General features: G+C 32.6%; 1 protein-coding gene across 3 annotated transcripts in view; it reads right to left on the bottom strand.

Annotated features, from left to right (window-relative positions):
* LOC145319236 (uncharacterized) overlaps nt 1-14016 on the bottom strand; it is a 68280-nt gene that overhangs the window by 26035 nt on the left and 28229 nt on the right. For all 3 annotated transcript variants that reach the window (XM_080161237.1, XM_080161239.1, XM_080161238.1), the window contains 4 exons: nt 12033-12093; nt 11805-11840; nt 8695-8786; nt 8294-8372 (listed from right to left, as the gene is read on the bottom strand). In XM_080161237.1, the coding sequence (XP_080017363.1) occupies nt 8294-8372; nt 8695-8786; nt 11805-11840; nt 12033-12093 (268 nt within the window). The remainder of the gene's footprint in view (nt 1-8293; nt 8373-8694; nt 8787-11804; nt 11841-12032; nt 12094-14016) is intronic.

The raw sequence follows: 14016 nt of genomic DNA, 5'->3' as shown, positions 1-14016 counted from the left end.
ATAGGCTTAACAAGTCTTATACATATTATCAATACTCTCGTGAGACGGAAGTAGATAATCAAAATAAAATATTTAATAATTTTTTTTCTTCAAATGCACATTACAAAACACAATTTCAAAAAATGACATCTTTGTCCTTAGGCAGCCAAATATAATTAGATTAAATCTAATTTAAAGATAATTATATAAATATATGGTTTTGTTTTATATGTGCACTTTTGAAACCTTTTAATGATTGAGGTAAAACTAAAAACATCCAATTTCAATAACAGTAATCAGAGAGTCATCTATAATACAAAGTAGAACGATGTCTGTCTGTCCTTCTGTCCGTCTGTCTGTCCGTCTGAAGCTTAAGATCTCAGTAACCACTGAACCGATTGGGCTCTACTCTTCAGGGAATATACCTACTGGTCCTGTGATGGTTTTAAGCTATTTTCTTGGGGGGTGGGACACCCCCAACCCCCCAAAAAAATGAAAACCCCGCCCCCCCAAAAAAATTAGGTTGATCAAACCTCTTGGGGTAAGCCCCTAGAGGCTAGGGGCGAAGCCGCTAGTTTCAATATACTTGAATAGTAGATGAACTATCCTTATACTAAAGTAACAGGATGTCTATGTGTTTGTGTGTCTGTGTGTTTGTTCCGAAGAATCTCACTAACCGCTGAACCGATCGGGTTCTCCTTAACAGGGTAGCTTCTCATAGGTCCCAGGAAGGTTTATAACTATTTTGGGGGAGGGTACCACCACACTCCCAAGAGAAATCGCCCCTTAGAAAAAAAATTATCCCCCCCCAAAAAAATTTTTTTTTGCTTTTTCTTTTAAAATCAAAAATAATAAAGTGGGTTATCAAATTCGACTCTTCCCTCCTCAAGTGCCCCTAGAGGCCTCTAGGGGGGCGTTGCCGCTAGTAAATAATAAAGGCGCATATATTCTTCAATACCCTTTCATTGAAATATTTTAGTAATAAATAATTTAATTTTAAATGACATATCAAAGTATTTTCATAAAATGTAAAAGCATTGAAAAAAATGATCCATTAATTTGTAAAACAGTCCCAAATATTTTTGTAGAATATAAATTTGTTAAGTAAATGATTAATAGTTTCCTTAAACATTTAAAATTTATGAGTTAATCAGAAAGTTAAGGAAATTTAAATATATATATAATACAAAGTAGAATGATGTCTGTCTGTCTGTTTGTTTGAAACAAAGGATCTCACTAACCGCTGAACCGATCAGGTTCTCCTTAACTGGGTAGCTTCTCATAACCCGGGAAGATTTATAACTATTTTGTTTGAGGGTACCACCACCCCCCCACACACAAAAAAACATTTTAAACCTAAATTTAAAAAAATGGGTTTTGGGATTCCTCCCCCTCTAATCAAGTGCCCCTAGAGGCCTCTAGGGACGAAGCTGCTAGTATATTTTGAAATAGTCTTTCCCAAGATAGATTCATATAACATAGGGTTAGATATACTAATGTGGAGATTTATTTATAATATGATGCCATATATTTCTTATAGCGAAGCTACTATATACACGTCGTTTGTTTGTTCTCTTCAGTCCGTCACGAAATTTTATGATAAATCTAAATATCTCATTGGTTGATTTAAGTTTAGCATTTTTGTAATTAAAAGCTGTTCATAGTGCCTAATAAAAAATGACGTTTTGCTTAGCACCTGATTGGCAAATCAGTAATGCTCGCTACTATTGGACATTAAGTACCTTGTATACTAGATCTTTTCATGAAAATACCCTTTTTCGAATTTAAATCTTCTGCTAACCTAAAAAGTTACTTTAGGGGCCTAGAAATATATGTACAAAATTTCAGCTCTCTATCTCTACTGGCGACCTAGCGCCAGGCATGTAAAATATCAACAGATAACGGTAGCACGGCGGTTTTAACAATATCTCAGTAATGTGCAGGTTTTCAGCTCTTCTGCATATTTCAATTTAAACACATAAGGCCAAAGATATTATATCCAAAAAATCTTTTGTCAAAGTCTACTCTAGACCTAGCGCCAGTCAGTTTTCTAAAATCATGCATTTTATACCTGTGAAAAATGAAATCACCAGCGCTAGGTGTAGAGTAGACTTTGACAAAAGATTTTTGGGATATCATATCTTAGGCCTTATGTGTTTAAGTTGAAATATGCAGAACACCTAAATTCACCTTCCAAGCCATTCTCTAAGCATTTTAATTTTTTTTGTTGAAATAACGGGATTTCAAAACTGCCTTTTGAAAAGGCCTAAAAAATATCTTTTTTTTTCCCTTTTTTCATTGTATAAAGTTACAACTTATTAAGATATTATTCTCAGTTAAAAAAAAATTGGCGCTTCCAGCACCAAAACCGGCAAAAACAGGCAGTTAAACTTCTGAATCCCTACTTAACCCCCTGACAGACCCCCCCTCTATCTCGGCTCCTGTTACAGATAGAGACGTAAAACTTTTTTCTGGTTGTTTATGTGTATTTTTAGAGAATTGCTTTTTCTAGTCATAGCGGTCAGACCGCTCCTTATCCGCTTTTTAGCGGCCAGTCGCTAAATATTAAAACAGCTGTAGAGCGGCCAATTTTAAAGCTAAGAAACCCAAATTTTATGACAAACTATTATTTTTTATAATAAAAAAATACCTTTTTTGACTATCGCCGAAAAACAACATATAACGGAAACCGCCAATTTTGGCGGTAAAACGGCGGTTGGCGGCGCTAAATAATATTTTTATCTGTTTATAGTTACAACTTATTAAGATATTATTCTCAGTTTAAAAAAAAATTGGCGCTTCCAGCACCAAAACCGGCAAAAACAGGCAGTTAAACTTCTGTATCCCTACATAACCCCATAACAGACCCCCCTCTATCTCGGCTCCTGTTACAGATAGAGACGTAAAACTTCTTTCTGTTGGTTCATGTGTATTTTTAGAGAAAATTACTTTTTCTAGTCATAGCGGTCAGACTGCTCCTAATCCGCTTTTTAGCAGCCAGCCGCTAATATTAAAAAAGCTGTAGAGCGGCCAATTTTAAAGCTAGGAAAACCAAATTTTATGACGAGCAATTATTTTTCATAACAAAAAAATTCTTTTTCTGACCATCGCCAAAAAACGACAAATAACTGAAACCGCCAATTTCAGCGGTAAAACGGCGGTTGGCGGCGCTAGTTTTAACTGTTTATGATCACAATAAAGACTACATACAAAAATTGGCTGGTCTAGAGCTGTTTTTGAATTCCGCTACTGGCAGCTTAAAAACGGCAAAACTACAGGTAGGAAATAAAAAATCAGTTAAAAATCGGTCAAGGAGTGGCCAAACGGTCATGGCCTTATTATTCACGGAAGTTTATTATTACTCAAGAATTAATATATATTTATCAAAAAATTTAATTGATTTGAAGCTTACATGGACTGTCGCCACTGGCTGCGGTCAGCTGGAAACAACAGCTGATTTTTAAAAAATTTAATATGTCATGTAGGCATGTAAGATAAGCTCAATTTTACAATTTTAAGTCTATGAGTAAAAAAATAAATACACTGGAGCCATTCAAAGTTATTTGAAGACTAGGAGGACTATATCCTGCTGGATCATACCTGAACACCTAATTTTTATCTTATTTTTTACTAAGGTTGATTAAATATTACAAAAGTAATTACAAGAGAGTTGTCCTTACTTCTGATCTTAGAGCTTTGTCTTTATGGATGTTGTCATCCTATTTTTTGTCCGTATTTAATCACTTATTAATGTTGTCATCATTGTCATATTATTTGATAAAAATATCAATGCTTTACAAATAAAATTTATAGAGAAGATCATCTTGATGTCTTTAATAATTAGATTTGTATATTTTGATTTTGTTGTTAACCCTTTGTAGACAAATTGATAATATTTCTAAATGTTATTTTTTTTAATTGTCTGCGTCTGGCATCTGACTAAAATAAAAATCTATTACATTAGTTTAAACAATTAACTGTCTTGACCCTTTCCAGACCTTAATCAGCCAATTTTTGTATTTAGTCTTTTATTGTGATCATAAACAGATAAAAATATTAATTGGCGCCGCCAATCGCCATTTTACCGCCGAAATTGGCGGTTTCCGTTATTTGTCGTTTTTTAGCGATGGTCAGAAAAAGCATTTTTTTGTTATGAAAAATAATTGCTTGTCATAAAATTTTGTTTTCCTAGCTTTTTAAATATTTAGCGGCTGGCTGCTAAAAAGCGGATAAGGAGCAGTCTGACCGCTATGACTAGAAAAAGTAATTTTCTCTAAAAATACACATGAACAACCAGAAAAAAGTTTTACGTCTCTATCTGTAATAGGAGCCGAGATAGAGGGGGGGGTCTGTTATGGGGTTATGTAGGGATACAGAAGTTTAACTGCCTGTTTTAGCCGGTTTGGGTGCTGGAAGCGCCAATTTTTTTAAACTGAGAATAATATCTTAATAAGTTGTAACTATAAACAGATAAAAATATTATTTAGCGCCACTAACTGCCGTTTACCCCCAAAATTGCCGGTTTCCGTTATTTGTCGTTTTTTAAAAAATAAAAAATAATAGTTTGTCATAAAATTTGGGTTTCTTAGCTTTAAAATTGGCCGTTAAAAAATAATAGTTTGTCATAAAATTTGGTTTTCTTAGCTTTAAAATTGGCCGTTTAACCGCCAAAATTGGCGGTTTCCGTTATATGTCGTTTTTCGGCGATGGTCAAAAAAGGTATTTTTTTATTATAAAAAATAATAGTTTGTCATAAAATTTGGTTTTCTTAGCTTTAAAATTGGCCGCTCTAAAGCTGTTTTAATATTTAGCGGCTTGACGCTAAAAAGCGGATAAGGAGCGGTCTGACCGCTATGACTAGAAAAAGTAATTCTCTAAAAATACACATGAACAACCAGAAAAAAGTTTTATGTCTCTATCTGTAACAGGAGCCGAGATAGAGGGGGGGGTCTGTCAGGGGGTTAAGTAGGGGTTCAGAAGTTTAACTGCCTGTTTTTGCCGGTTTTGGTGCTGGAAGCGCCAATTTTTTTTTAACTGAGAATAATATCTTAATAAGTTGTAACTATATACAGTGAAAAAAGGGACAAAAAAAGATATTTTTTAGGCCTTTTCAAAAGGCAGTTTTGAAATCCCGTTACTTCAAAAAAAAAATTAAAATGCTTAGAGAATGGCTTAAAAGGTGAATTTAGGTGTTCTGCATATTTCAACTTAAACACATAAGGCCTAAGATATGATATCCCAAAAATCTTTTGTCAAAGTCTACTCTACACCTAGCGCTGGCGATTTCATTTTTCACAGGTATAAAATGCATGATTTTAGAAAACTGACTGGCGCTAGGTCTAGAGTAGACTTTGACAAAAGATTTTTTGGATATATTATCTTTGGCCTTATGTGTTTAAATTGAAATATGCAGAAGAGCTGAAAACCTGCACATTACTGAGATATTGTTAAAACCGCCGTGCTACCGTTATCTGTTGATATTTTACATGCCTGGCGCTAGGTCGCCAGTAGAGATAGAGAGCTGAAATTTTGTACATATATTTCTAGGCCCCTAAAGTAACTTTTTAGGTTAGCAGAAGATTTAAATTCGAAAAAGGGTATTTTCATGAAAAGATCTATTGTATACTATTACCAAGTTATAAGTTTCTTATCTCTTTATCCACATATTGTATTGAAGGTCACCAGAAATCAATACTTCACAATAATTATTTATTAACCAACTATGTATTTACAATTTAAACACTTTTAATCCTGAACTTCTCAATTTTTACCGCATTTTATTGTAAATCTATTTTTAGAATAAAGTTTAAATAATCTAAAGGGGAAAATACGTATTCTTATTCAGTGCCACTTTTATCTAACAAGTATATGTCCGAGCGTACGTCACATTAAAGATTCTAAGCAGTTTGTTATTTAAAATATACATGGTCATAGTATTTTTTCTTTATTTATTTTAAATGAACATTATTCAAATTTATTTTTTTGCTATTAATCATTGGTTAATGTATTTTTTGTTAATTACTAAAGAATTATTTGTTTTTATTCTGCACTTAATGAATCAAATATACTAATGAATAAATGTATCAATTTTATATATTTTTTATCAATTTAAAAATTTAATCACACAATATTGGAGGTTTCAAAACTGTTTAAGTTTAAAAATGAAGGCATGGTATGACTTCTCTCCGTCTATTTAAACAGTTAGGGAGTTGAATCCATTTTTATAGAAGCAGAAATATAATCGATGATTATGGTTTGGACCCTCTAAAACTGTAATCTACCTTTCCACTTTCCCCTCTCTTGGTGAAGATATCTTCAACGCCGATACGATTTTTGAAATGTAAGATTCTACTTTCCCTTCTCTTGGTGAAGATATCTTCAACGCCGATACGATTTTTGAAATGTAAGATTCCACTTTCCCCTCTCTTGGTGAAGATATCTTCAACGCCGATACGATTTTTGAAATTTAAGATTCCACTTTTGCCTCTCTTGGTGAAGATATCTTCAACAAGAGAGACAAAAGTGGAATCTTATATTTCAAAAATCGTATCGGCGTTGAAGATATCTTTACCAAGAGAGGGGAAAGTGGAAGGGTAGATTACAGTTTTAGAGGGTCCAAACCATAATCATAGATTATATTTCTGCTTCTATAAAAATGGATTCAACTCCCTAACTGTTAAAGAAAAAATAAAGTTTAATCAAATGTCTATAAAAAGTTTATGACGAAATTAAAGTTTATATAATTTTTTTTTCTTTCTTTAATTCTAAGTAAATTTTTGATAGAGAGTTCTTAATGTCTAATGCAATGATTTTAAGTTCACCAAGGATATTCGAAGTAAGACAGGAGGAAACAAGGATGACAACATCCAAAAGTAGCGAAGCACAGAAAATAATCGATAAGAATAGATTTATTGGAGAAAATAAATATACCATATATTTTGTATAATGATGAAGGTCAAAGAAATTTACATAAAAGATGCTCATAACAATGGGAAAAATTATTTTGATACTGATATCCCAAAAAAGTTTTCAAATTGGACCAAAAACACCAAAGATATAGGGAAATATGTAAAATATATAAAAATAGCCAAAAACCTGCTAAAGGCAGTTTGACCGCCATGGTTGTTTTCTTAAAACGACAGGAAATTTGATTTTTATATCCTTAATCACCCCTTTGCCCCCCCCCCCCTTGGACGTCCTTCAAATATAAGTCTTAATCTATCTCTTTTTTAGGGGTTTCCTTTACAACTTCTCCTCTCATCCTTCCTTTTTTGACTGATGTTTCTCCCGTGAACAGACACTAAAAACTTCTTGTCATTCAATGTTTCATCTTTTACCTCAAATATTCTCTATCTTCTTCCCAGTGACTTACTAACCATTAATTATAGTTTTAGAGTTGCTTTGCTTCTGAAATCTACTCGAGACTTTGCAGTAAATTTGATATGATGAATTGGTAAACAACTATTCATTTAAAACAAGGAAGAAAATATAAATAAAGGCGAAGCCCAAGAAATCAGACAGAACAACAATTTAACATTAAAAGTTATAGAGTGCCAACGATATGAGGAAAAATTCCGTTTTTTTTTTATTGATGTAAAATGCAAGATACAGACAGACAGACAGACGAAGGAAAACATATTGAAATTTCGCCTTTAAACGGGAGCATATTAAGTCAACTATTTACTTTTTAAAAATTATTTTGTTGATTTTGAATTTAATGAAGTTATTAACAAGGAAAAGTCTTTCTGGCATTGAATTGACTCTTCAAATACTGTGGTTGGTTGTTATTTGAAGATTTCAAGAAATTTTAAGATTGGATATATTCATCGACAAAGCATAAATGGAAACCGTCATTCATGCCAGTAGGACAAAAACTACACATCTACAAGATCTCACAGAATCAAGACTTTTACTCTTGCTCATACAAGATTTTCAATACTTTTATTGTATTCCAATTTACTGTACTTTTATGCTATAAAATATTGTAATTTTGGCATTTAATCGCGTCTTATGGATAGTACTTGTTCATCCAAATTTTACTTTCTTAACTTACTAGAGACTACTCCTCTTATAGATGCATCTAGATAATTTCTTAGGCCGATTTCTCTTGGGATGGTGGTGGTAGCCTCTCACAAAATAGTTATAAACCTTACCACTACCTAAAAGAATCTCTACTGTAAACTTGAACATTTTGGTTCAGCGGTTATCGAAATCCTTTGCTTTACCCACAGACAAACAAATATCCTGTTACTATTATAAAATGATGAACAAAAAGTGACCTTAATGTTTCTATAAGAAAAGTAAAGGGGCTTACTTTAATCTTTGGTTTTCACCTCTCAATTTTTCTAAATCTGCTTGTTGAGCTTTCAATGTTTCTTGAATTTTAGACAGCTCTAAAATAGAAAGTTTATTTCCTGATTTTAGGTAACTAATTATACTGAAATCTTAATATAAAACTTAAAGTTTGCAGATTTTGAATAAATTTAGCCAGAAAAAAATATAATATGAAATATGCAAAATATTAAGAACATCAAAATTCAACTCTAATATGGTTCATTATAGTTTAATACTTTGAAAACAAAAAGTCATTGTAAAAATTATACAGTTTGAGTGAGGCTGCTAGTTAAATTACTATTAGAAAATAGCTGGCCACTAATACATCTCGTCTGCCGAGCCCTGCATCTCCCAGATGCAATGAAAAAAAAAATTACAAACCTGTTTCAAGATGTGTAATCTTTGTTTCAGATTGTTTAAGATTTTCCGAAGTTTGTTGGAGCTGAGTTTCTTTCTCCTGCACACCAGCTCTGTAGGTTTAAATTTTTCAGATCATAACTTCACCCACATCATTACCTATTTTAGGGCGAGATTCTAGTTAGAGTGATCATCTAGAGAACCCAAGGTCATCATCCGCTTGTAATGGGATGCAATACTAAAACGCGTAGTGGTAACAACCATCAGACAACCAACCCTTTGATTGCACGACCCTTGTCTGAGAAGTCCTAACTGTACATGGTAATGTGTTGAAAGTTTGTGGGCCAAGGCAATCCCCCTACTCTAACTATTTATGTCGCACAACTGACATATCAGCAGTAGGACGGTGTCGGGCCGAGATTCGAACCTAAATTCCAATGGGCGTATTGTCAGTGAGGTGTTTGATACGAATTTAAAGCAAATTGTTTCATATAAGAATGGCTCGACAGCCGTGCCTCAGCCGCTTCTAAGCCTTAAATTTTAACCCGCCTTTGAGCAAAAAAAGAAAACTTCGAAAAGGTGGATTGTCTGTTAAGGGATAGGTTTAGCCATCCAGCTGAATTTTAAAGTCATAATATGAGGCTTACACGAGAACCGTTAAAAGGTAGTACTTGTTTGACAAGATTTAATCGTATCTAACTTGTTGGACTTATAATGCTCCGAGGGCTTGACACATATAAGATTAGTACTTGCACTAGTAGGTGGTACTTGCAAAAACTCCAAAGCCCATGACCCACTTACTAGGTAGAGTAACATAGCTTGAGTTACAATTAAAAAGTATGTTGGGAAACCTACAATTTTAAAACATATCTTTTGAATAGGTAAACTTATCTTATAATTTAATCGAAAGGCATACAAAAATGTGCGTTTAATATTTTGATTAAAAAACGTAAAAAATCTTTGTAAACGGATGAAAGTTATAGCATATTCTAAACATTTAATAAATTTTCTCGTATTCATTTGAATCCGGTGGATAGGAACCGGTTCTCATGAATACGAAAAACTATGTCTAGCATCGTATTATATCCAGTTTTCTACGAATATAGAATGTACAATCATATTATAATTGTACATTCTATATCCGCGGAAAGCCGTTTATAATACGATACGAGAAATAACTATTCTTTGCTTTTAATGTCAAATCATAAACTTTCTTTTATGTAAAATATTGCATTAATCTTTCAATGAAAAATGTAAACTTTTCTGCATATTTTATATTTTTAAATAAAAAAAAATATTTTTTATTTTGCAGATGTATACATTACACATTTTTTGAAGCAAAGCTTTTTCAAGAATAGTTATTTATCGCATCCTTTTATAAACAGCTTTCCGCAGATTTAAAAATGGACAATTATAAGATTGAAATATTTTTTGATGCCATAGCCAGCCATGGGCTAAAAAACTGGTTTTAGTCTTAGGATTGTACATTTTTATATTCGTAGAACCGTTTCTAATCCACCGGATATTAATCGGTTTTGAATCGATACTGGATTCAGATGAACTTTTTGTATGATTTCTCTGACTAAAGAACATCCATAGCCAACTTCGTTTGTCCGTCTGTCTGTAAATTATTATGGCAGCTTCAAATGCCAGAAAGGATGACAAATAAGTGTCTTCTATAAAAAAAAAACGATTTGTCTGTTTTTGTGAAGAAAATGTTAATTATTTGTCTTCTGTATGAAGATTTTCTTTTACTGCATGCTTGTCTCTGTTATGTTTTATGTAGCATTGCATGTACAACATAAGAATGCACAAATAAACTTTGATGCTAGTATCATAATATGTATTTTAATAGTACAGCTACTCTATAGGTATCTGATCGTAAAAACAATAATTTGTGTAACTTATTATTAAGGAGATCAAATTGTGTGATTGACTCATAAAATATTAGGTTTTTTTATGCGGTACAATAAAATACTAAATCATATTTATATTGGGAGATTTCTTTTACGAATAGGCTGATATTTTTAGGAAAGCTTTGTTTAAGTTCTTAGTTAAGACAGGCATTTAATTTTATTTTAGGGAGAAATTTTGAAATCAGAAACTTATTTCATTTGTAAAACAAATTTTAAATGATAAAGTTGTTGATAAAAAAACCCAATAATGTAGCTATTCTATAACTAGGGTATATATTTACGTTTGTCTGTCACTCCGTCATATTAACTTTATTGATGAACATCACTATCTGAAAAAACATATTCACCATGTGTATAATTATCGTTTTATTTCCTAATCTTAAAAACAATCAACTTTGATACTTTTTAGCTTTTAATTGCTGTGCTAAATATGAACACATAATTGTTCTTGTTGTTTTTGTTTTAATATTTGGCGCAAGTTTGCTTTATTGCTATCTCATTTGTATGCCAGATTTTTACTTGTAGTAAATCTTAAGAAAGTTAGACAAGAGAATACTAATTAACGGCTAATATCCATTTTTTGCCAGTTTTTAGAACTAGCGGCTGTGCCACAAGATTACAGGTGCTTTTTCCGGGACTTTTAAATTCAGAGGGTAATGACCTACCCTTTTCACTACAAAAAGCCTAAAACCTAACCATTACTTAAATCTTCTTTGTAAAATAGGCAACGCTTTCCAAGATTTTACTTGAAAAACGAACAAAAACATTTTTCAGTGCATTTAATTAAGCGATGAATGCGCACAAAAAATAGATCAACAAATTAATTTAAAAGTAAAAGATTAAAGAAATTGAAACATAGATATGTAAGAATATAGAAGAAGAGTAATGCAATCCAACGAATGATGGAACAACAGAATTGTAACTTTGGTTATTCTAATCTTAGATCTTACACCAGATTATCATGTTCTCTAATAAAGTTAAACTTGTAGTTGGCTAAAATCAAATCCGTACCAGACATCTATTTAAACCATCCACCCCCTTCACCAGATTCACCCCCTTTAACCCATTCCCTCCAGCTGGTCTACGAATTGACATATAAATGATGTCCATGTTAGCAACCTAAATTGACGACAATTTTTCCCCCGTCATAATATCCACATATATTCTTCATTCATTCTATGATTGGTTAAAAAATTAAATAATCTGAACAATTCCCTGATTTCTTCAACTTCTTTCTGTAGAGTTTCAATTTCGCTGAAATAAAAAATCCAATATCATTATCCTAATAGAAAAAGGTGTAACAGATTCGTATGTACGTAAGTCTGTCCGTTAAGAAACCACTATATAGTTTTTATAGATTATATAGATAATTAGTCAGACACTATTACTGTGTTCCAGTTTTATCTGTTTTGGAGAAAATTTAATAGATATATGAGTTTATATTACCTGTTTTTATGGTTAAGAGCAATCTCTAAATTCTGGTCGGCCGTCTCCTTTTGCTTTTCTATTTTTTTTCAAAAAGTTTAAGTTTTTCATCAAATTGTTGACATACATAGTAGGGCGGGTTCATATCGGAATTAGACAAAGAGGGGATATGCAACAGAAAAAATTAACCTTAAAAACATTTCTGACCGAAAAAGAATTTAAAAAAAATTAGTTTTAGAACGCGACCACTAAAAAACATATTTCATTACTTATTAATATGCAAAGACGACATTCAACATTTTTTTTTGAATCAGAACTATGGCTTCATGGTGCTCCCTGGAAAGGCCTTGAGGAGCTGAATCAGGAACTTTTGTCCGTTTCAAAATATCTCGTTCCTAGCCATAGAAATCACTAAAAACCACAATTTTTAAAGGTTTATTGAGAATTGTCTAATTTGTAGAGGTTTTTTAGATTTTCTCAGGCTAGGAACGAGATTTTTTGAAACGGTCAAAAGTTCCTGATTCTACTCCTCAATGCCTTTCCTGGGAGCACCATGAAGCCATAGATCTGATTCAAAAAAAATTTGACTCCCATTTACAAATAGCTATACAAATGAATGTCTGGTCGTCAGCGGTTTTAAGACTTAGGATAAATTTTAAATCATCCAGAGGTGTATTATACTCATACAAATCATATGCAGATCCCCGCTTTGGCATCAGAAAAAAAATGTCCAAAATCGACCCACCCTAATACATAGTACCTCGCCCTTTATTATTATCACCAGCAACTTTTTTCAAGTATGGCTTCGCAACAGATTAATATCCGGTGGATAAGAACCGGTTCTCAGCCACACTGAAAAATCATGCATCGTATCGTATTATATCCAGTTTTCTACGAATATAAAAATTGTATTATCATAATAATAATCATTTGGCATCTCGGGGCTAACAAAACTGTTTTTAGTCTTATGATTGTACATTTATATATCCAAGGAAAGCTGTTCATAATACACTGCGATAAATAGCTATTGGTTTATGGGGATAGGCAAATTATCAAGAGAGGGTTGTCCTACCCCAACGGATTTGAAACCAATCATAAAAATATTAAAATAGTGTTGAAGGGGAAAATGTTCCACATCTCTAGGAAATAAATAGCTTAAAACCATCACAGGAACAGAAAAGCAAAAGAAATATTTAATAATAATTGCGCACTTCTTGCAAAAAGCTAAGTATTTACAAAAGAGCAGCTACTCTAAAACTAAAGCATTCCTTCTCAGTCAGTCCACCACTATTATTTTATGTTATTAGGGCGGTATATTTCACTCTTCCTCCTTTTTAAAATAATAAATTGAAAATAAGGCGGGGAGGAAAGTTTTCCAAGCATTTTTTTCCCGTCAGGTGAGGTTAGATAGAACTGTAACGCAGGGAAAGCATCGATATTCGATTGTTTTTGCTGCGCTACATTAATACAACATTATGATTGTTAAAGTAACTAAATAGCTTTACCCAATACCTTTAATAGAAGAACAGATAATGCATTTACTTTTGTTGATTTAGTAAAGTTGTTCAGCTATTTATTTTCTTCATTTGTTTTGTGTAGAAATTCACACCAAATATTCATTATCGGCAAAGATTAAAGAAATAATGGGCTGTTTATTACACTAGTCCCCAAAGTTTTATAAAAACGGTTTCTTATTCGTTGGCTTAACAACTTTGGGGACTTTAAGTTGGTTCATTAAGTTGAGTGTTCAAACGTTTCAACCACTATTTATTTATCTACCAAAGGGGCAATTTTGTGCATCATTATTGGGGGTGTACTTCAATTTATCGGCCATTGTCTTATCCGTTTAGATAAAACAATGGCCGATATTGAAATTAAGGCTAGTGGCGTTGCCTCTAGCCTCTACGGTGTAATAGTAATACCCTCGCAAGCGGCATATCAAATCTTTAAAATTAAAACTTTCATGCATTTCAGTACAGCCTGTCTACTTTTCGATACTAGCATT

The sequence above is a fragment of the Acartia tonsa genome, chromosome 5 (genome assembly GCF_053477335.1).
Source record: "Acartia tonsa isolate MP-2025a chromosome 5, ASM5347733v1, whole genome shotgun sequence".
Lineage (NCBI taxonomy): Eukaryota > Metazoa > Arthropoda > Copepoda > Calanoida > Acartiidae > Acartia > Acartia tonsa.
The sequence above is the reverse complement of the archived record's forward strand: the minus strand, read 5'-3'. Positions and strand labels throughout refer to the sequence as shown.